General features: G+C 37.5%; 2 protein-coding genes across 2 annotated transcripts; one reads left to right on the top strand and one right to left on the bottom strand.

The window, feature by feature from the left end:
* On the bottom strand, nucleotides 1–4,751 carry LOC122845577 (protein yippee-like 5). The gene is made up of 3 exons (XM_044141837.1): nucleotides 4,478–4,751; nucleotides 3,084–3,227; nucleotides 1–1,908 (listed from the first exon to the last, which is right to left on the bottom strand). Exons 2-3 carry the CDS (start codon nucleotides 3,222–3,224, stop codon nucleotides 1,684–1,686), a joined length of 366 nt encoding a protein of 121 aa, XP_043997772.1. The 5' UTR covers nucleotides 3,225–3,227; nucleotides 4,478–4,751; the 3' UTR covers nucleotides 1–1,683.
* Nucleotides 4,752–7,111: 2,360 nt separating this feature from the next.
* Nucleotides 7,112–22,450, top strand: plb1 (phospholipase B1). Its single transcript, XM_044143589.1, has 43 exons — nucleotides 7,112–7,236; nucleotides 7,670–7,725; nucleotides 7,825–7,888; nucleotides 8,014–8,077; nucleotides 8,834–8,868; nucleotides 9,219–9,285; nucleotides 9,367–9,415; nucleotides 9,506–9,574; nucleotides 9,668–9,733; nucleotides 9,837–9,892; nucleotides 10,442–10,508; nucleotides 10,594–10,701; nucleotides 10,834–10,887; nucleotides 11,229–11,291; nucleotides 11,358–11,447; nucleotides 11,536–11,596; nucleotides 11,689–11,747; nucleotides 12,320–12,393; nucleotides 12,481–12,524; nucleotides 13,897–14,005; nucleotides 14,130–14,181; nucleotides 14,282–14,362; nucleotides 14,643–14,708; nucleotides 14,817–14,917; nucleotides 15,007–15,088; nucleotides 16,260–16,364; nucleotides 16,457–16,552; nucleotides 16,646–16,717; nucleotides 16,800–16,877; nucleotides 16,963–17,023; nucleotides 17,100–17,158; nucleotides 17,340–17,407; nucleotides 17,496–17,539; nucleotides 17,670–17,769; nucleotides 17,854–17,905; nucleotides 18,021–18,101; nucleotides 19,058–19,123; nucleotides 19,258–19,352; nucleotides 20,294–20,375; nucleotides 20,461–20,565; nucleotides 20,687–20,782; nucleotides 20,891–20,965; nucleotides 21,618–22,450. The coding sequence occupies exons 1-43, from the start codon at nucleotides 7,179–7,181 to the stop codon at nucleotides 21,945–21,947; spliced, it is 3,360 nt and encodes a 1,119-aa protein (XP_043999524.1). The 5' UTR covers nucleotides 7,112–7,178; the 3' UTR covers nucleotides 21,948–22,450.
* The last annotated feature ends 837 nt before the right edge of the window (nucleotides 22,451–23,287 follow it).

Below are 23,287 nucleotides of genomic sequence, written 5' to 3'. Positions count from 1 at the left end.
TTTTCACTTCTGATCTAGTTCTTTGACACTGAAACATTAAGAGTCGGGGGTCGCCATGCTTGGTAAACAAAGAGAAGAGTGAAAAGTCTTTGTAAACTATTTTCTTCCATCTTATGTTCCAACAAGACCCCAAACACACATACGGCCTGGAATGGATAAAGCAGGACACTATCAAGATTCTGACAACGAGAAACAAGTTGTCCTCAACTCTCTGAATTTAAAACCTTAAACTTGCTCTATTATTTCTGCCAAGAAGAGAGGTCAGTGGCTCCAAGACATGGCTTTGTGTTGGAACTCTCGAAATAAATGTAACCAAATCGTACTGGGGGAGATGTGTCTGAAGAGTATGTATATGTCTGAGCCTCAATGTATAATTCTGAACCTTTGTAAATCAGAACAGCAATAATTTCAAACTTGTGCACCAAATAGTTAAAATTTATTGACTAAAAATGTCCAAACTTATGACATTCGTGATGACGACGAAGAGCATTGTGTAAACTTCTAACCAGCACCATATCAAACTGCACCCCAAAATAGTCTAACATTAACATCACGTCATAAAATTATTATTTTATTTTTTTTCATACAATTTAATTATAAAATCAGAGACCAAAAATAAGGGCTAAGTACCCCATTAAAGCTCACCTGGGTTTTGGTTTTTATAAAACAAGTCATCTGATGACAAAAATATGCCCCAAGCTGTAGGTTATATAAAGAGTGGGTCATGGGTCATGCTGAAGGCAGCATCAGCAGAGAGCTCGTGTTTAAAATTACAAACCTTAATATTCTGTGTTTAGCTTGGAGTCACAGCTACTTTCAGACATCACTCATCATCCTATAAACCAGGACTTCTAAACAAGAAGGATGTCACAGTGACACTTTGCTCTTCACACGGCACACAGGCAGGCCCAGAATCCATGGTAACCACTACAACTACCACTTTCACATCAAGAGCAGAAGCTGCGGAGGTCACTTCCTGTAGGTTGCATCAATCAAATCGTATGTACACTATCGAAGCAGGAGCTGAATCACTATTGAGCACAAAGAATATTCAAATATGACATCATTCTGTGCGGTCCTCACTGTATCGCTTGCATGAGAACGGAGATTTCGAAACACCACTATATCTATTAAACTAGAAGCTAAGAAGAAAAAAATGTAACCGATGGAGAATAAACAGCCACGTTGGTGTCTTAAACGCATTCAGTGTGAAGAAGTGATGGTCCCACAACACAACACACAACACAGGAGCACAAATATCACAAAAATTAGAAGTAGAGGCTCATTTTACAACATTTTGCAAATAGAATCAGCTCCCTCTGAATTCAACACTTTAACTCCATAAACAGAAACAGCTCAGTCATGTCCATGTTTCCTTCATGAACTCAGTTAGCATCAAAGTGTGTTGAATGTAAACTCAATGATCAGGAGAGTGAAGGGAGACCTCGTTACAGCTGCGGTGAGGGACTTTGGGAATACTTTGGGGGGTGCCTAGCCAGCACACGGTTTATTTTTTATTTCTTTTTAAAAATCGCCAGAGGTCAAAGGTCAAGAAAGGAGAGGAAAGCTGAAGTCAAAACCTCACACCCCCCCCAGCCCCGACCCCCACAAGTGTGCAGGTGGTGATGTGCAGCGTGGAGAGGAGGAAGGAGCAGAGCGGGAGGGCGTGAGCAGGTCCAGAGCTCAGGAGTTGTCCGAGGGGACGTGCTCCTCGAAGCCTTCGCTCTCCCTGACCAGCGCCCTCTCCAGGATGACGCGGCCCTCTTTGTACCGCTGACTGTCCTCGGTGGCAAACTCGTAGATCCAACCCAGCTTGCTGTTGCAGTTCTTGCAGCTGACGTCCCGCACCATGTGCCTGCCGGTGAGCATCACTCGGTCCTGCACTTCGCTGTACTGGAGGTTCACCACCTGCGGAGGTGACAGAGAAGCCTGTGGTTGTGGTTCCGAAGCGTTGCAGTTCTGTTCAGATGTTTGCGAATATTCTTCATTGGGATGAATATCAGGTCATAGTTACAACCTAATATCAAGAAATCGGTGTAGAAGTGAATTACTCTCCAAGCTTTAAATATTTTCTTGTTGATTTTAGGTTAATATGAAGGATTTGGTTGTATTTCTCTATACTAATTATTTCATCCTCTTTGTTTGAAACACAGACATCACTGGCAGCAAATGATCCCACATTATGACGCTGCCAATGTCATGTTTGAGAATCAGATCCGTTTTTAGTCTTTTGTTTTTGGGAATACATTCCCTCCTCCAAACATTCTTCCTGTCACTATGAACAAATATATTCGTCTGACGAAAAAAAAAGAAAAGAAAGATTTTTTTCCTGGGTCTGCCTTCGGCTGGTCTGTGTGTGCATCTGTAAAGTTCACTCAAGCCTGAAAGTTTTTTTTTTTCTTCTTTAAAGCTGATCTTTTCTCAGTTCCTGTTGATGTTAAACAACGGTGTTCTCAGTATATCACAGTTTTAGATAGGGTTGAGTTTTAGTGCTTCCTAAAAGCACCAGTGTTCCTACAGTGAACATTAGTTAGATCATTCTAACTAATTTTCTTTCATACAAGATCAACAGTTTGGGTGAAATAGTTTAAATTTGGGTTCAATTGGGTTTTCCAGCCAGTTAGGAATAACAATTACACACATTAAACTTGTTTGGATCTTCTCAAATGGCTATAACCTCTATCCTATTGAAAAACATGTTGACTATGCTTCAAGGTTTGCCACAAATTCAACAAATTTGAATGGGTATTCCTATTTCTGAGAGAACTGGTCAAATATTCAACCAGAATTGTCCAGAAGTTTAAAAAACTGTGTATTGTTTTGCTAAAACTCAGTAAGGAACATTTAACAAAGCATTAGTCGGGCATATGTATAACTTCGAGCCTAGAAATGACAGAAAATACAATATAAATACAAACTTCTGCACCTACACTTTTTTTAATGAAACCAGTGAAGATGTATATTATATTATGAGTTCAATCTGCATAAAGAGCAGTACAAATAAACCATTAAAAGCGCCCAAATGAATCAGAAATCTACACTGTTGACAAAGTGTAAACCTCCAGAGGTATATGTGTGCGAACCTTATTGAAGAGGAAAGCTCTGCCTGTGGCTCCTGTGAAGCGTGTGGAAATGAGTTCGGACCGATTCGTCAGGATGGTATCGCAGTTGGCGCAAGAGAAGAGGCGCGTCCCGCCAATATGATCCAGGAAGATGCGTCCCATTTTCTGATTTATAAGACAATCATTAGAAATAGAGCACAAGAGAAGATAAACAGGAAATAATGTGCAAATACATTAACTGAAGATAGCTTTGACCCTTTTTAAATGTTATTAGTCCACGTGATTTATCATAAATAGGTATCTTCCAGGAGATCAACTGGTGTGAAGCAAATGAATCCATAATAACTGAAAATTGGGACATATTTTGCTATTTTTTAATACACTATATTAACAAATAGTGTATTTTATAATATAGTGTAGAGAATAGTTAATAGTATTAACTATAGTCTACTTATCTGGAATTTACCTTAAATTCCAGATAAAAATAGCACTAGCAATAAAATGCCTATAATAGGAAATATTTAAGGTTGACCTGTTTAGGATTATATGAGGGAAAATTCCTAAAACAGGAGTTTATTATTAAAAAAGGCAACCTAACAGTCTTGCTAGCAATCCACTGAAAGCTGATCTCATAATTTTACGTTTTTCTCTAGAAATATTTTCTTACAAAGGTACGAGGAAATTTCTAGAGAAAATAGAAATTTTATATTTCTAGAAATAGAATATTTATGAACACTATTATCTGTTCATAATAGTGAGCAGATAATATTCACTGTTATCTGTGAAATTCCTCACTGGATAATATGCAAATGATGCTGCCTAACCTGTTTTTACTGCACTGGCAACTTGTGTTTTTGCAATAAATCAAGCCATATTTTCTTTACTAACTGCGCATGTAGTTAATATTTTTCGAACACTTGGCATTTCTTTGGTGGCAAGTCACATTTTTAAAGACTATTTAATTTAAAACTGAAAATGTCCTACTTCTAAATGCAACTATAAATATAGTTTAAAGGTGAGCTATTTTCCTTTTTTGTGTGCCTGTTTTGTTGCATTACAATTTCCTTAAGCTGAGCCCTATGTTCCTGATAAGATCGACATTAATAAGGTTGGCTGCAAAGAACAGTTCAGACATTATACATTCTCGTTAAAATACCTAAAATAAAGCCTCTTGAATGACCACTGCTGTTCAGAAGAAGACATTTCGACGAACGAAGGAGATAAACGCGTTACTTGTTTTTCAGTGAGATTTCACGCCTCGTAGCACAGAGGCTTGCAAAGCATTTTAGTCGGTGAGAAAGTCAGTGGAAGCAAACATCAGGCTAACCGCTCAGCTAACAACGACAACAGGCTAGGAGCAGAAAAAACAAAAACAAACGAATATTTCAGCTTCGCTCAGTATAACAGCTTCCTACCTTTCAAAATGTGGTGTCAATGGCACTGAAATGTTCGTCCCGCGATAATGTCATCAATATTTACACTATATTGTGTGCGCAAGTGTTTTGTTTCTGTCGTCGTCGTGGCTTTGTTTTTCTTTTTCAGCTGTTCCTGTCTGCGTTCCGCTTTCAGCGAGTATCAACATCCGGTTAGGACCAAGAGACCGCTGCTGCTGCTGCTGCACCAACATGTTGTTACTTCTATCCGCCGCCAGGCGTCGCAAGAAATCCAACCACCGGGAAATTAAGATGCCGAAGCACAACGATGACACGCCTCAAAGTGAGATAAATACAAAACTCTATCATAATAACTCAGAGGTCAAAGCAAGACCATGGAGGCTTCTAAGAAGCCCTTATTTCAGCTAATCCACCAATTAAGCACTAATATTTGTCTCGTGTTTAACCTCTACCCTATTGAAAATTAACTACATAACAGAATACATTACTCTTTGACACTCACATGCAGGGCCGCTGCCAGGAATCTTGGGCCCCATGACAAAAAATTAAATTGGGCCCTCCCACGCAGCTGCTGTTACAATTTCTTGAGTCTGACTCATAAAAAGCATCACAATTTTAAAGGGTTGCAACTGCAATGCTTTCTTTGGTCCAATGCTGATACTAGGACAATATTTCCTGCTCATGCAACTTTTACATGCAACAGTCTGCATACAGTGTGCAAGTAGGTTGCTTAAATTTTTTCCATTAGTTTTAGATTACTGAAATGTCTCTCCCCACGAGCAACAGTCACAGGCAATGTGCAAAATATACATAAAGCAATCCAGACTTCTCAAAAAAAGCTATGTTGTTGCATTTTATCCAAGCTGCATATTTTTTTAATTAAAACTTTAATAAAAAATATGTTTTCTCCATATTTGTTAAAGTTGGCACCATGTCCTGCCAGTTTGTCATGAGACAGATAATCTATGAAAACAATCAATCTCCTCCACCTGCTTCCTGAGCTACTATTGCTAGCTAAGGTAATGCAACTTTGCGCTGTGCTGAAGGCGCTGTGGTGCGCCTTCAAAATAAAAGCACGCGAGTGGAAGATTTCAAAATTCTTTGCGACTGTGGTGAAATTATTGGGTGGGACGAATGTGACTGTCTCCAATATTGGGGGGACATGTCCCCCCATCCCTGCCGGTTCCTACACCTATGGTAACTGCCACAGTTGTTCTTGTCTTCCATTGACTGCTGCTGAACACCGTCACCGTCGAGCGCTCCAAACAGGAACGAACCATGTCATGCAGAGATCCAGGTGGAGTTCAGGGCAAATGTGTGCTTTTTGGGCTGGGTGGGGTAACATTTCATTTTCACTGCTGAAAACAATTTTAGAAAACACAGTATAATTAATTTTGTAATTGACAGGGCCACATGTTTTAAACTTTCTATGAACAAAAAAAAAAAAAAAAAAAAAAAAAATTGTGGAGGGTCCCCTACTGACCTTTGGAATTGTCACAACTTTCCTCCCCCTATTTGGCGCCCCTGCTCAAGTGAGTAACTTCACATTTTCTATCCAATAGATAGCAGGTAAATAAAAAAATATGTTTTTTTCCAACTTGATTGCCAAGTTCTGCTATGTTGTCCTGTGTAACAATTTTTAGTACGGACCTTTTGGAGTTGGGAAGGTGTTTCCAGTTTTGTAGTTGTGCTCACCTGCAGTCCAAGAAAATTGGAAACTATTCACAATTGCAGTGTGAAAGACACACACAGCAGAAATTATAAAACTAACTTACATTTGATTTAACTTAACTTACTATTTGATTGTTGCAGAACCCTATCGAACAAATTTCATAATCAAAAATCACATTGAAAGGTTTTCCATTTGAGTTGTGTATGTTAATAGTCCTTAATCTGTTTAGCAGTTTAGGACTGATAGTGAGAGGGAGTCTAACATCACGAAGGTGCTCATATTATGTTTTGATGTAACACATCATAATACAGCAGGCATGTTTTTTCTTCAATGACACTCGTGATAGTTGAGTGATTATCAAAAGTCCATCTAAGGGCAAACCTCATAAAGTTTACAGTAATCTAATCTCATCTTGAAACTTTAAAAAAATAACCCCCATTTGATTTTATATCATTATAAATCCAAGGCGGAATAGATGCAGCATCAGCATGAATTAAAGTTGACTTCTGAAGGAATATGGCTGCACTGGATTTTATTTAGTGGTACCGGAAACAGGAGGCTGCATAGAAGTGGGCACCACACTTAATCCCTCTCCTTTTATTTCACATTTTATTCTATTTACGTCTGTCAAATAAAATCCAAATAAAGTTTGTGCTTATGATGTGAAAAATTAAAAGAATGAGATCAATTAAACAAAGCTCTATATATTGTTCAGTTGTTTAAGATTGATGTTTTATTTCAACTGTAAGGTCTTTAACCTAACTTTATTCTAATGTACAATGTCTGTGTAGGAATCGACATCACTGTGATAAGCAAAACAGTAACAATCCATTTATTCTATCTTTCAAATTGTCCCGTTTTATTTCCCATCTTTTCCTTGTTGTTCAAAGCCTCGCCCTCTTGGGAGTCTTCGCCATCTCCACACCCTCCGCAGGTGAGGTGTACATTTACAGTGAATGAAAGCTCACAGTCATTCTTCATCTGAATCTGAGCAGGAGGGGGAAAAGGAGACTCAAACAGTTCTTCGTGTGCACGCCATCTCTCTGCGTCATGGCCGCAGCTGCCCTCCTGATTCTGGCAGTCCTTGGATTCTGCAACACATTCACGGGTGAAGAACCAAGTTTTCCTGATGAAGTAGAGCATTCAATTTGTGCGAAGATTCCTACGTTTACTTAAGCTTGTGATATCAGAGATCTGGTAACTAAATAGCCAACCAGCTCTTTAAGAGCTCCAGATGTACTTCAGCACCTAGAGACTGTTTATGTTTGACTTTTATAATCGTTAAAGGTTTACAAGTTATTCTCCTTTAATGTTTTACCAATGTTACATGATATGTTGTGTTGGTGGCTTGGTGAAAATTTACAGCATCTCTCTTATTTAGACATAAATATCTGAGGACTTCTACTAGCATTAGCACACAAAGAAAGTGCAGCTTGTAAGAGTGTCATGACAAAACTATACAAAGATTTAATTTCATCTATGTTTTTTTATTTTGATTTGTTTTCCCACAGTAAAGTAATAATCTTTGCCCTTTGTCACAGTTAGTGCTGGTGTTGATTTGCAAGAAAATGGACCTGCAAAACACAAATTAAAGGAGGTATTGTAATTTATTTTCTCTAAAAGATGCATGTATCATTTTCTATGTCCTCTATTTGATGTATTGCTCAACTACTCAATTGTGTTTTTATTGCTGCAGTCAGAACGTTTCATGTCAGTGCTTTGCACAGCACTGCCTGGCTCTCTGTCGTCTTCCCCATCAGGTAAAGCAGTGCATTCTTCACTGAGGAAGTTGCACTGTCGCTTGTATGAGAGATTTGTTTCATCAGGAATTCATAATTTTTCAAGAAGTATGACATTTCTGATTTTTGCTTTTCCTTGTCATCAGTTCATACTCTCACACCAGCTCACATCACAGGCCTTCACACACTGGGAAGGCCTCTATCCCACAGGTACATGCACAGTCTGCAGTAAAACACAGACAGACACTTACTTTAGTCCTCAAAGATATGAGCTTGTTACGCTCATCAAGAAATGCTAAATGGTTATGGTTGATGAACCTCTTCAGCAAAACAAATTAGAGACTGGCATAAATGTTGCAGCAAAAAGTTTCTTCTTTGCTTTAAAATGATGGTAAATGAAATGCTGATGTGCATTTCTGGTCAGTAGACTGAAAGTAGGAAGCACATTGGCTTTTAATGTGCAAAAAAACCCACATTTGGTAGTTTGGAGATATTTACAATCAATTGTAAATAGTTTATACACACTGTCATGGTGTGCAAACTACACTGTGAATGTCCACACAATACGTCTATTAGAGTGAAGAGGTTTTAAAACTTCCATTTGTAAACAGCAAACCGTAGGCGCCAGGCTAGCAACCAGCTAATTTCAGCTTGGTATGTTTGTGTTTCTCTATAAAGAGCAAAACATTAATGTTCCTTGAAAAATATTTGTAACTTTTGTAACTTTTATGCTATATTTTTGCTTTAGTCTATGTATTAAAATAAAAATGATCAAAAAATAAATGTCACATATAATATTTTGACTTTATTAATCAACACTGTGAATGATTGTCACTTTTCTGTTTGACATAAAAACAATTAGAGAACATAGACTGATAGTCTCATTAAGAGTTAGGAATTTTGATGAAATTTTGACTATATTTGCAGCTTCTTATGCCATGCATTTTTTTATTTTTTATTTATCAGGAATGAAGCCTCCACAGTTGTCAAGAGGCTGAGAGGTAAGATTAATCAAAACAATACTTTGTCACTAGGAACTCTTCAGATTATGTATTAGAAAGTATTTCATTCAAGGTTAGTGGAAAGTTCATATCAAGTGCAGATCATATCACATCAGTGTTCTGATTAGGATGCACTTTAAAGAAAAAGATATTACATCAATAGCCATGCTGTGAATTGAGCTTATCTGGATATGATAGTCAGCCATAAACACAGAACACCGACCTTCAAGTCATGTAATTATGAACACAGCATGACTACTAGAATAAAACTTCTCTGTTTGCTGAAATCTTGCTGAAACTGCTTTGTCATACCAAGCATTTTATTTAATGTATTCTCTATGTTTGTACAGAGCTGTTTTCCTTGTTTAATCCCAAAGTGGTCACTCAGTATGAGGATCAGATCTCATTGCACCACAGGTAACATAAAGAAATCCACCATCCAAGTGCTTGAATGTAAAAATTGCACTATTCCTCATGTGTGGAGGTAATATGTTTCAGGAGTTTAATACAAGAGACAGAAGAGCTTTCCTCTTACCTTTCCAAACAGGTATATTCAATCTATTCATGCAAGCTGTCATGAGTTCTAAGCATTTAATTTCTTTGTATTGAATCAAACCCAGCTGGCTTTATGTCCTAGGAGGAGACAGACTGGAACATTGTGCTGCTGTTCATCTCTGTAGATTTAACATGTGCCTGTTCAACAGATGTGAGGCTTCTTGTGTTAAATCTACAAAAATAATCTATTTTACCCTTTGAATGTAGTGTGTATAAAAGAGGTGTGTGTTTCTTTGCATTATAGGTTGTTGAAAACATTAAAACCACAGTTCAGGAAGTGGACGCAGCTCTGAGGATGCTGCAGAAGCAGGTGCGATTTTGATGTTCCATAAAACTTTGTCATCAACCAATAGAACAGTGGCAAAAATCTTAGACAATATCTGTATTGTGTTATGCTGGAAATGTGCTTCCAGGTGCGTCACACTATGGTTCATGTAGTGGTTTGGAGTGAACTTAGTCAAGAAGATAGGTGAGTGTTTGACGAAAATCAAAGTTTAACATATTGTTCCTTGTTGATACATATGGGTGCAGTATGTTGGTATTACAGAGCCAGGCAAAAGTGTTAGTAAGAAAGTGTTAAGAAAGTAATAAAAAGGATTAATTACTAAAAGTAGCAAGATGTTTTTATGTCAACATATTTTATTTTATTAACATTTTTTATTTTTTATAGCTACCGGGCCTTAATTATTTCAAAATCATTTAAGAATCATAGATATATACCCCATCAGACCGGCAAATGGTTGTATGTGTTGACTCAGGAGCACTGTTCACAAATTTGCACTATCCTTTCCGCATTTCTATGTGGAAAACATATTTTTAAAACTCGTAATTTTTCCTTTGCCTTATAACTATGCTCAACTTTGTGTTCATCTACTACTCAAATCCTACAAAAAACACATTTAGGTTTATGCAACACAAAATGAGCCAAACTTCAAGATGAGGGATTTTCTACAATGTCTGCATATAAGCTGTGAAGGACTGTCAGAGTTACATGTTTCCTGTTTTTGCTTTGTGGCAGGTGTGCCTGTGCAAAGGAAGGCATAAACCCAGGTCTACATAAAGCGTTCCTACTGAAAGCACTGCAGGTACAGCACTGACTGGTGCATGACTTGTAATGTGCATCAGTTTTTCAGAGCCATTTTCATACTTGTGTGTTTGATCTGCTTTCAGGACTCTGTAAGTAATCTGCTGAAAAATCCAGCTCAGTACAGCCGAGGTGAAGACTTCACCGTTGCACTGCAGTCTTCTCCAGTCCTACTCAAGTCCTACTCAGATTCTGTAAGTGAATAGAAATCAACACTAACTATGTGTAACAGCTAACTGTGAACTATGAACCATATATTTTCTGTACCACTGGATAAAGACTATTAGCTAATGTGTAATTTATATGTGACGTATCTTTCCTTGAAGGAAATCACTGACTCCCATATAAATGAATTGGCTCTTCAGCTATGGACCGATTTGGTGAGTTCTCATAAATGAACGAGAAACGAGCTCAGTTTAAAGAACAGTTCGTGCAATCATGTCTGGTATGCAACAAAGCAACGTGCTGTGTAGATAAGATGACACAATCACTAAAACCCAAACAAAGATCTCCTGTGTTATCTAATCAGTCAGACTTGGTCTGACTGATTAGATAACAGATGTTAAGATTAATCTTGTGAGATTAACATCGGGTTGTGTTTCCCATACTTCTTTAAATCTGTGTTCAGGCAAACAGAGCATACGTGTGATCACTTTGATAAAACATACAATTACAAAAAACAATGACCCCTAAATTTTAACTAATAGATTTCTTCTATCAGCTCCAGCCCTCCATACACCAGACAGAAATGAATGATCTCATCACCATTCCCTGCCCTACAGAGGTAAGGCAAACCAGTGAATCCCATTTTCTAAGACTAAACTTGTTGAGCACTTTTAAAATTTTCCAGGAAAGGCCTTTTCTTCGAACATACATAAACACCCCCGATGGAAGAGAGCACGAGAATGTTGCTAGCAAAGCCTCTGCACCGATAGATTCTGTAAGAGTTTCTTTGATAAGACCCAAATCAGATTGTAGATAAATAAAGATTCTGCTTTAGAATAATGAGGGATTCTCTCTGTTGTCAGGTTATGGGCACTGAAGTGCTTTGCACAGATCGAAATCCATCTCCCACCACACCTACATCAGGTAAAGGATTTTTTTTTTTTCTGTCAAAACTTAAAATCTGGAAAGCGCTTCATTTTAGGCTATTTAAAGTGAGCTGTTATTTTCCTGTGCAGTTCACAACGTCAGACCTGCGGATATCAAGGTGGTGGCAGCTGTGGGTGACTCTCTGACAGTAAGTGTTTTTCATCTTTTTTCGTGTCAGCAGCTAAGTTAGCTGCATAATGTAATCACAATCACAAAATCAGTGCATGCAATATTAAATCACTATTGCAATATTGCAATATCCCAATCACAACTTCTTGGGTGAAGTGTTTGTTAGGGTGTAATGCTACTGGCTACCTGGAGGTCCTTTATGCCAGCAACAAATCTAGCATTTAGTGAACCAGATCAGAAAGCTCATTGAGAGAGATTGGGAAATGTGATAATGGTAAAGAAAGAGAGTATTGAGGAGATCAGTATTATTGCATTAAGGATCAATATTATTATCATGGTATTCAAAAATATCATCAAACTGTCATGTTACACTAATATTTTTTCGCTATATTAGCGACTTTTAAGTTAATTTTTAAGTCAAAGTAAAGATTTGAATGAGAGACGGATGCTGGGATCAGAGAGCCACATATTACACCATAATACTGAAAAGTGATTTAAACTTATTGGAAAGGCAACCAAAACAGATTTAACTGTATCTCCTTTGTTTGCATTGGTTGTTACTGCGATGCTACACATCTGATATTATTCCAGGCAGCCAATGGCGTCGGTGCAAAAGGTAACAACCTGTTGTTGGTCACTAATCAATATCGAGGACTGTCATGGAGGTAAGCTCTGTACTTTGTAATATTAATGATCCTTATTCCTGTGAGCTAAGATTTAAGTAAATGAAGGTCTATTTCTGTAATTTTCAGCATTGGCGGGGATGACAACATATCGAATGTGACAACTTTACCAAGTATGTTTGTTTCCTATGTTTTATTTTAAAATGATTAACAAACATATAATTGCTATAACAAAGTTTTAGCAAATAAAAGGTTGATGTAAGTGGTGGTTTGTCTTGGAACCTCTTCCAAGACAAACTACTACTTCTTATCTACAGGTCCTAGGATGTACTGTTTATGTCATAGGTAAAACTTAACCTAAAACAATTTGGTAATCACAATTAATACAATGTTTATCAAGAAGGCAATACTTTCTCCCAAGTCCAGATTGTCTGACATTCACCCCACTAAATTAAATCACCATGTTAAGATTTTTGTGCTCAGGTTTTCTTTGTCTGAATTTTAAATTTGACTGATGACTTGAAATATTCCAGTGTCACATAAACGGTTCAGTCAAGGTAATATTGTAAAAAAAAAAAAACTCACAAAAAAATGTCAGCTTCTGTTGCTGTTTAAACCTCTGACATTTATGGTGCCTTGATGGACGACCTTAGCACACACATCAAATACACGCGCAGTAATGAAGCCTGATAACATCACAGATCTTTGCCTTTAAAGTTTTGCGCCAATGACAAGTTGGAATTAATATTTAATAATATGTTGCATAAATCAAAATCACACGTGTAATGTACACACAAGTCTAGTTCAAACATCACTGTTACTCTTCATTTGATTTTTATTGCAGTTACCTGTGAGAAAAAAATACTTCATATTGCTTTAAATCAATATGAAGTATTTTTTTTAATCTGTATTGCATTAAAATAATTGATTGTTTCAATAATTTATATAAGATGACATTGTCAACTCTTGATATGTGTTTTTATTTCTATTTTTAATTCTTAAAACAAAAGCTGCAATTTAAGTGGCAAAAACATGTTATTTATGAAGTTGTATAATTGAATACAAATACACATTTATTGGAAACAATGATGAACACAATATTTGTTAGAACACTTTTAATGCAGTCAAATATTCCCACAATATTAAAACAAATCATTTATTTATTTTTATTTCTTCATTTCAATATTATTTTCTTTGTAAATTTATTTAATACTAAAGCAAAAGTCCTGAGACAATTTCATTTGACTAATCATCTAAAATATTCAGTATTGCCCCAGGATTAAACCTGAATTCTCAATTAATGTTGATGTAGCTGTGTATGGTTTAAATCATTTTTCAAATCCTTGCATTTTGTTAAACTAAAAAGTTAATTACCACAATTTTTCCAGTAATGCTACAGATGTTTATTAACTCACTTGATAATATTCTGGTTTGTACAAAAGGAGCCCTAGGTCATTGAAACGACCAAACAGAGCTTAATTATTTATCTATAGCTATAAGCCTCAGCATGACACTTTTTTAATCTGTTTGAATTATTTTTTGTAGACATCCTCAGGGAGTTTAACCCCAATGTGACTGGATTCTCAACGGGCATCGGAAACCAGAACAGTCCAGGAGCTTTCCTCAATCAGGCTGTACCCGGAGCACAGAGTGTGTCAGTTAACCACCAGATACCTGAAATATTACTAAGCTTTTTCTTTTTTCCCATTATAAATACATGTGTTGTAATGTTATCATATTATCTGAATCATCTTATTGAACTTTGTTTTTTGTTACAGTGACATGGTACATCAAGTACGCACTCTAGTGGCCAAAATGAAAAACGACCCGGTATGGAAAGAATTATTTGCAACTTTATACAACGTCTCATTATCATTGTGCTATTTTGTTCACGTATTGCATCACAATCTATATCTATGATTTTCTTCAGCGCATTGATTTCTTCAATGACTGGAAGGTGATCACCATGTTCATTGGTGGCAACGACATATGTGCCTACTGCACAGACAGTGTAAGTGCTTTCTCCTCACACATTTTAAGACTTAAACCATATTTTAAAGTAATCCTCACACCTAATTATTTTTAAGACGTAAAAAAACCATATTTCAATTTAAAGTTGGGGTAATGAATGATTTACATTAGATTCAATATATTTTCACTTACATTATTTTACATTGTAAGGCATGGTCACACAATCAGTACAATACCCTTGAAATGTGACAAAATCCCAAGCAAATGTTTGAACTGAATGTTTCCCATCAAATTAATTTAAATATTTTTTTTTCCTACAGATCGTCTTTTCAGCCAGAAATGTTGTCAATCGAATCCGTGAAGCGCTGGACATACTCCACGAGGAAGTATGTTCTCATTGTCTTGCACTGTACACAATGTGTCTGAAAAGTGGCAAAGTCTACATTACAATTATTACTATGCTTTTTTTTTTTTTTTTTTTTGTAATTGTCCAGGTACCTCGTGCAATTGTCAACATGGTAGAGATGTTCAACATCGTACCCCTGCGTGAATTGCACAAGGACAAATCTTTGGGTTGTCCCACCTGGATGGTCAAGTTAGTGATTTTTGTCTCACCAAGGCAAAAAGTAAGACTTAAAAACCTATGACATGTTGCTATTAACTGCCCTGGTGTGCATGTTTCAGTATACTTTGCACCTGCGTGCTGAGGGCCACTGACGGATCATATGAACTGCAGAAGCTCAGTGAAATCAACAGAGCGTATCAGGTACAAATCAGATAAATATTTTTTGCTACTATTTTTTTGTATTTGGTCATCAAATTTAATCTGTTCTGTTGTGGAAGCAATTATATTTTCTCTTTACTTCTTGGAAGGACATAATCAAAGTAAAAGGCTTTTATTCTGTGTGCAATGACAGTCCATAGGCCTAATAATAATAGCATAGTTTTTATTAGTTGGTTGGTTTCCTGGAAACCAACCAAATTATGCTTTAAAGCATGATTAAAAGAACTAGCTGTAGTTGAGGTCAGGGCCATTCCAGAACCTTAATGTTCACCTACTTTATATTTCCAAAAACAGATTTATTGTTTTTACTGGATAGCCTTTTTGTTGGGCTCATATAGCTGTCCCACCTCCACTTTGTGTACGACGCCATTTTATACTGGCAGTAAAACAGACCATGCTGTTACCACCACCATGCTTCATAGTTGGAATGTGATCTTCAAACATATTCCATGTCGTTGTGGCCAAAAAGTTTGATCTTTACCTCGTTTGACAACAAAATGCCTCCCAAATGACATGTGGCTAGTCTACTTGGAAAGCAGCAAATTTCAGTCAAGCTTTCTTTGAGTAAAAGTCTTTATTTCAGTGGATACAAAGGAAATCTAAAAGATGTATGACAGAGCAGATTTATGCACATTTTACTTCTTAATCAAGGAAATCAGTAGAAAAAAGTAACCCTTTAAAGTCCTGTTTAATTTCACTTTTAAAAGTTGAAACAGAAAATTTTGTCAAAAAAATTGTATAGCTAACTATCAGTTTACATGTTGTATTTAGATTTCTAATTCTCAATAGATTTGCATTATTTCATGCTTGCACTGAACCATATTTGTACTAATACACTAGTACTGCAAATGGGTTTTGTTCAGCAATGTATCCCCAGTTGCGAAACTGTAATTTTGTACTTGTTTACATGTAGTGCATAATGTCCCACAATGCTAAGGAGAATTGTGTTTAGTTCTCAGCATTTTTTAAAATATTTACTCTCTGTAGCTAAGAATGATGCTTATTTCTCCTTTGTATGACCAAAAAGGCTGTTTCTGTTCTTAATTTGGACTGTACTGAAACAAATGCAGTCTTAGAAGCTAAACTGTCTTGTTGTGCTTACCTTGTCCACCTGGCTGTAATTCTCAACATGTTGTCTCTTTATTATCTGCAGCATGGCATGAGAGAGCTGGTTGAATCTGGAAGGTATGACATACGAAACAACTTCACGGTTGTGCTTCAGCCCTTCTTTAGAGAGGTTGTCCTTCCCAGGCTAGAGGTGAGAGCGGGCAGATTTTACCAAAAAAGTTGTTTCTTGACATTTTTTTTCTCTTTTATTCATTTTAAAATTCTTTTTACTTTTTATGCTAGGATGGTCGGCCTGATCGCTCTTATTTCTCTCCTGACTGTTTTCATCTCAGTCAGAAAGCTCACACCCTCATGGCCCGGTCCCTTTGGAACAACATGGTAGAGTTTATTCCAGGGCATGTCTCATATTTGTGTTTTTTCTTCTTTCCTATTTTAATCTAAAATAAGTTAATGGCTCTCACAATGTCTTAGTTGGAGGCAGTTGGCAACAAGACTTACACCCAAGATTTCCAAGCTGAAATTGGTCTCAAGTGTCCAACAGAGGTAAACAATTTTCAGAAATTGTATTCTATATATTGCTCCAAATATTTGCATGCATTCATTTTCATTTTGGTTATTTATCTAGAGCAACCCTTTTATTCGAACAGCAGTCAATAGTGACTACACTTTCCCAGGCCCTCCACCAACATCACCTCCCATTACTGTAGGTTATGTTTTTCTAAATTAACACAGTAAATATTTATTGTGCGACCAGCATACTAAAATATATGTATTTGTAATTTTTCTAGAACTGGGGCAGCGATTTCTCCTGCACTTCTACAACTCCGTCAAACTCTGTGCCCACTTCCGGTAAACATCCTGATGACAATCATGTGAAAGACTATGTTTGACACATAGAAATGTACCAATATCTGGGTTTTGTTAGCCCACAGAGTGCGTCCAGCAGATATTAAGGTGGTGGGGGCTGTTGGAGATTCTCTAACGGTAAGTACTGGTTACAGAAGTCTAATTCATAAAAAGACAACCTGGCTCAATGTCCACTCTTGTTTTTGCATGATTTATGCAAAGGTGTCTCTTGGTCTTGTGGATGATGACTAGAACTTGAAATCTATTGTTGGGTGGTTATAAAAATACTAAAATTGGTATTCTGATGCTATTTCTTCAGGCTGCATTTGGTGCACGAGCAACAAACCTGGTGGAGCTTCCTACAGAATACAGAGGGGTGTCATGGAGGTGAGAGATTGCACAAAAGCATTCTGGGGAAAAAAAAATCATGTAAAACTGTGTGCACTTGGCTCACTTTGTTTCTCTCTCTACCTAGTATTGGAGGTGATGAGACTCTTGAAACTGTCACAACATTGCCCAGTAAGACTCGAGATTTGTTTTTCTACGTTGTGTAATTGCACAGTAGCACCACTAGAGGTCAGTCCTATCCCATTTAAACGGAAAATCTCTCTGTAATGAATTTTTTTTTTTTTGCTAACTTTTTCATCAGATGTCCTGAAGAAGTTCAATCCTGGTATCAAAGGGGCTTCAAAGGGAACTGGAAAAGAGCAGACTGGTTTCAACATGGCTGTGTCTGGGGCTAAAGCGGGGTAAGCTCAAACACTGTCCAATGTTGTGGGCATTTTATGAACTCATAAAAACAGCAGGCTGACAATAGATCCAATTATGTGCAGAGGGGTTCCAGGTCAGGTCAGGCGTCTGGTTGATGCCATGAAAAATGATGCTGTGAGTTTTTAACTGATTTTAAACTGCTATTCAGCTTTGTTGCGATGCAACACATTTGATTCTAATATTTGCTGTATCTGTCTGTCTCTCTGGATCTCTTATTGGATGGAGCTAGACGGTGGATTTTCAGAATGACTGGAAACTTGTGACTCTCTTCATTGGAGGCAACGACCTTTGCCAGTACTGCAATGACCGGGTGAGTCGCCTATAGTTCCCTCTGAAATGCACTGAGTCTCTGGTTAACCCTCACTTAGTGTTATGTGGCACTGCCTCATGATATCACTCCCCAAATGGATCTACGCTCCAGAGCATAATGACGCTTTGTGAGGGGCTCTCCTCTAATAGCCTTATTGTGTCAGAGTGAGATGAGAACAGACATGGTTTCTTTTCAATGAGCACATTCTGTTACCTTACCCCTCCAACACAGACCTCCCGCCTCCCACATCTATCCCAGCCTCTGTCTGCATTAAAGAAGCACAGAGGAGGACAGAGACAGGCCTTGTTCCCTACGAGGCATAAACAACTCAGAAGACTTTCTTCATCTAGTTTCTATGACTCACCTCAGGCTTTATAGACTCAGCGGCCTTTCTTTTAATGACTCTCTTTTGAAGCAGGGCAGTAGAAAAGTTGCATTAATTTAAAATGAGCTCCAAGATTGGGTGCTAACAGGTTGTATGCCTCCTCTTGCTGAATAGATTTAGACTAAGCCAGTTCATGATGCACTTTTTTCTCTCTTTAAGGTAGAGAAGCTAAGCAGGAATGGCGGTTTGTGATATGGGCCATAGGGGCAGTTGCCCAGGGTGGCATTAGAAAGGGGACAGCAGTAAAGATAGAGATTAGTTAGCTGAGTTTTATTCAGAACAGGTTTTCTATTGGTTTCATGCATGTGCAGTCAATGGAGAGTTGTGTAGAGAAGGCGTCCACAGGTTGCTGCTAGTCACACAGCTCCCACATGGAGGGGATGTTCAGAAATTATTCTGAAATGTCTTATTTTCCCTTAGTAACTTTGTGTTACCTTACATCTTGTTGGACCATTTTTGTGTTCAATGAACAAGGAGGACCTCATCCAGGGTGCCATCTGCTGTTAAGAAGGCTTAACAAAACTCTTTGTTCTCTATTAATTATTTATTCATTCTGCCTAAAAACCCACAGGCTGCTCTCTCACCAGCAAACTACACCAATTACTTGAGGACAAGCTTGGATATCCTGTACAATGAGGTTAGATGACTATGATATACCATAAAATCTCAAGTCTAACAGAAATTGTTTTCTTTATATTTTGTTTAGATCAGCACTGATCCACAAAAGGATTAAATCTGATTAATTTGGGTTTTCTTGGTGTTTGGTTTCAGGTTCCAAGAACTATCGTCAACATTTTAGAGATCCTGGAAATTGAAGGCCTTCGCAGAATCAAAAAGGATGGCCTTGGATGCACTTTGGTCCAAAAGTAGGCAACACAACAGTCTGATCATGTCTTCATTAACTGAGTCCAAGAAGGAAAGCACTTCTTAATGATGAGCTAGTTCGCTGAATAACTTTAAGGAGAAAACCTATTAAGTTATATTCTTCTTGAAATGTATATAAAAGAGATCAAAAGGTGTCTCTTTAAAATTTTCCAGTTTGCATAGCTTTTGCAAATGCAGTTTTGGCACTGAGTTATTGACAATTATTGATGTCATTAATGTTGTTGTAGAGGTTTGTGAAGTATTTTAAATTTTAGAACCCCAGTAGTCCCAGGCACATATAGAGGCACCCACGGTACAGATGTGAAAAAAGTCTTAAATTTATATTCTTTTACAGTATCATAACAATACACTGAAACATTAAGAAAAGTTGAAGCACATCTAATTTAAGTTTTAATTCCAAACTGCTGGAAATCTTTTTATATTGAATGACACTGGGAACTCTTAGAAATACCAGGAGATATTTTAAACACAAATCTGATGTAGGCAATAGCAAACATGAAATGGGTCGTCATTATGTCTTTTAGCGGAATGATGGCCAAATCAACACAGAAGTGGTTCACCAGCCATTTCAGTTCCCTGAACTTAACTTGATTGGACAGCTGAAAAAGATTGAGCTTGAGAGAACATGCAGGAGTCTGAAACATCCACATAGATTTTGTAAAGCGGAATGGTCAAATGTTCCTCTCAATATGGTGATTATGATTTCGTAGGAAATAATTATTTTGTACTGAGGTATTTTTCCTCAAAATGCACTCAGAATCTTTTCTTTTAGGTTATGTAACTGTAAGAGATAAATAGTTTATTTTTCAAATATTTTTAGCATGAGTCTCAACAATTATGACCAACATTGAATCCATTTAAAATTACCGTAAGCATTTCATTTTCCAAAATGAGCTGTTCATTTCCCCCATTTGACCCACAGGCAAGTGTGCCCCTGCTTCCTGTTACCTGGAGAGGATTCCCCAGAGCTGGCTGAAATGAAACGGATCAACCGGGAACTTCAGGTTTCTAGACCGAGAATAGTGTCATCTCTGGAACATGTTATGAGTAAAAGAGGTCAGCAATAACATTTGTATCCACTTTTGTTAGACTGCGACTGAAAATCTGGCGTATGGGGACCGATACAACGGCAGAGAGGACTTTGCTGTGGTTGTCCAGCCTTTCTTCAAAAATTCCATTGTTCCTATAAATGCTGTAAGCCACCTGCACAACAACATTCAATTGCTTTTTCCGAGATTTAGGTTTAAGATGGAAACACTCCCATCCTGTTAGAGCACAAAACACACTCAGTGATGTTGTGCTTGCTTTCTTGTAGGATGGCATGCCCGACACCACCTACTTCTCCCAGGACTGTTTCCACTTCAGTGAGCGAGGACATGCTGACATGGCTGCTGCTCTGTGGAACAACATGGTGAGTTTGGCAAGGTCAAAAGTACAAATCTAACTGCAGGGTTTTAGATATAGCGTTGCTAAATTACCACTTAAGCTGAGCAAAGTCCTGTTTCTGTTTTATCTCTAGCTGGAGCCAGTGGGTAAAAAACAGACCTACAACAATTTCACCAATGCCAGAAATATCCTCAAGTGCCCCACTGAGGTAAGACATCTGCTGCAGATTGTCACTGTTGACCCATTTTTGCAATCTATTTTGCTGTAAGTACAGCACAACTACAACACATTCACACTTCTAAAGTTTTTTCCATATTTTGTTGTTACAAACCTCCAGAATCAATATGTGTATAGTTTACTTTTAAAAATCTATACTAAATAGCTCACAATGACAAAGTCAAAATGACTGTTTAAACACTTTTCTAATTTTCTATTTAGTGTTCTAAATAAATAAACACTTTAGTGTTCTAAAGTGTTTAGAACACTAAAGTGTGTCAATGTCCCTTATCTGTTGGGACATTGACACACATTACATGGTTATTGTATTCACACACATTGCCATGATGTTCAGGTATCAATTCGAATACATCTGAATTTCATTGGTTGACCTTGAGAACTTTATCGTTGTCCACCAGTGGTCAATCCAATAGCAAGCTCATTTCAGAGCAGAAAATAAACACATAAAGTCAGATTAATTCAGTAAAGAAATTGTAAGCAGGACATAAATCTGTAAAAGAAGGAAGCAAAAAATTATTACCTGGACTTAAATTAAGAATCACCCTAAAGACCTAAAAACTCCTGAAATTACGTCAGACTTACGGTATATATAGCACTAAATTTAATGCCCTTGCATTTTTCAGGAGCAACCATATATCTTCACAAGCGTGAACAGCTTTCCCAGTACGACCACAACCACAGCACCCACAATGGGCAGCACAGCACTGCCTTTCACCCCAGAATGTTCAGGCACTGTCCCAGCATGGCTTGCTGCTGTACTGGCCATTGTTGGGCTTTTGATTGGCTGCGCCGTCACCTGGCTCCTCCTCTCCTACAGACACAAGAGAAGCAAGAAGAAGACATCAGCTACAGTTGAGATGAATGCTTCTGCTCATTATGCTTACTCTAACTCTAACACTGAGCCATCCAAGCAGAACAATGAGAAAAGTCAGGGACAAAACAGTGCTTTCTGAAAGCTCAGTGCTTGCAGAAACAACTAAACAGTGTTTTATGTTCAACAAAGTAATGTAGCTCTTTCTATTAAGTAATGTAGCTCTTTCTAAATAATTACATGTTTTATTTTATTTATAGAAATCAATATCATGAGTACTTTAAATGACTAAATGAGAGAAATGTGTTTAACCTTGTTTGACTGAACATGTCAGAACAATTGTCTGTGAGGAACATTTGCACTTTTTACTTTTGCACAGACTCATAAGGCAAATCTAAATGTTGTAGCTGGCCTAACAGCTAACATCGAACAGGCCACTGAATATATGCACATGTCTGCTTACACATACAGACATGGGCAAGCATGGAGACTACCTTTAGTGGTTGCACATTTCCTTCTAACTTCCTCCTATCTGCACCAAGCTTTTGGACAATGTAACATAAAGTCAAAGACGTAATATCCTCCTTAAAACTTGATCAGAAATAAATGTAACATTGTGCAGTTTTGTCCCATCCTTTTCAGTTTTTTTTTTTAAATTAATTATATATTTTGCTCTTTTCAAAGATGGAATAAATAATTTGAGATGGTGAATTTGGAAAATGCGTATGCTCTGTCCTCTTGAAAAGCACTGGCAGTACCATCACACCATAAACAAGATGGACTACTCATGCTTGTGCAATAGACTGGAGGCTATATAACCACATGTTTTCTATGACACTCTTAAAATGATTAAAGTAGCCAGACAGCTTCTATTGTATTCATCACATATTAAGAGAAAGAGAAAACACTTTGCTTTGATTAGAATTTCAGGTCTAATATTAGGAATAAATATTAGAATATATTTATAGCAGGGGTCTCAAACTCCAGTCCTCGAGGGCCGCTGTCCTGCAGTTTTTAGATGTGACACAGGTCCAAAAAACGCTGGAATGAAATGGCTTAATTACCTCCTCCTTGTGTGGATCAGTTCTCCAGAGCCTTGCTAATGACCTAATTATTCTATTCAGGTGTGCTGCAACAGAGGCACATCTAAAAGTTGCAGGACAGCGGCCCTTGAGGACTGGACTTTGAGAACCCTGATTTAAAGGTACAGATAAATTTTAGGAACTTCTCTGTTCCTGCTGAAGAAAAGAATTCCCATTTTTCACTGTGGGGACAGTGTGTTCAGCATGATTAAGGTGGATTATCAACTTTTGGGTTGTTGTTTTTTTTCATTTGTATCTAGATCAAAAAGTTAAATTTTAGCCTCATCTGTGCAGAGCATCTTTTTCCATGTAACATTGTGCAGTTTTGTCCCATGGCTGTGGGACAAAACTGCTGTGGTCATGAGAGACCAAATCATGGCTGTGGTCTCTCATGATTTGG

The sequence above is a fragment of the Gambusia affinis genome, linkage group LG16, assembly GCF_019740435.1.
Source record: "Gambusia affinis linkage group LG16, SWU_Gaff_1.0, whole genome shotgun sequence".
Classification (NCBI taxonomy): domain Eukaryota; kingdom Metazoa; phylum Chordata; class Actinopteri; order Cyprinodontiformes; family Poeciliidae; genus Gambusia; species Gambusia affinis.
The sequence above is the reverse complement of the archived record's forward strand: the minus strand, read 5'-3'. Positions and strand labels throughout refer to the sequence as shown.

Bases quoted from the DNA above. Each gene is read 5' to 3' on its own strand.
- plb1 (XM_044143589.1), top strand. From the start codon at position 7,179: ATGGCCGCAGCTGCCCTCCTGATTCTGGCAGTCCTTGGATTCTGCAAC. The intron at 7,237-7,669 runs GTGAAGAACCAA...CCTTTGTCACAG, and splicing joins ATTCTGCAACACATTCACGG to TTAGTGCTGGTGTTGATTTG. The intron at 11,448-11,535 runs GTAAGAGTTTCT...CTCTGTTGTCAG, and splicing joins CCTCTGCACCGATAGATTCT to GTTATGGGCACTGAAGTGCT.
- LOC122845577 (XM_044141837.1), bottom strand. From the start codon at position 3,224: ATGGGACGCATCTTCCTGGATCATATTGGCGGGACGCGCCTCTTCTCT. The intron at 1,909-3,083 runs GTTCGCACACAT...TCACCTCCGCAG, and splicing joins GAGCTTTCCTCTTCAATAAG to GTGGTGAACCTCCAGTACAG.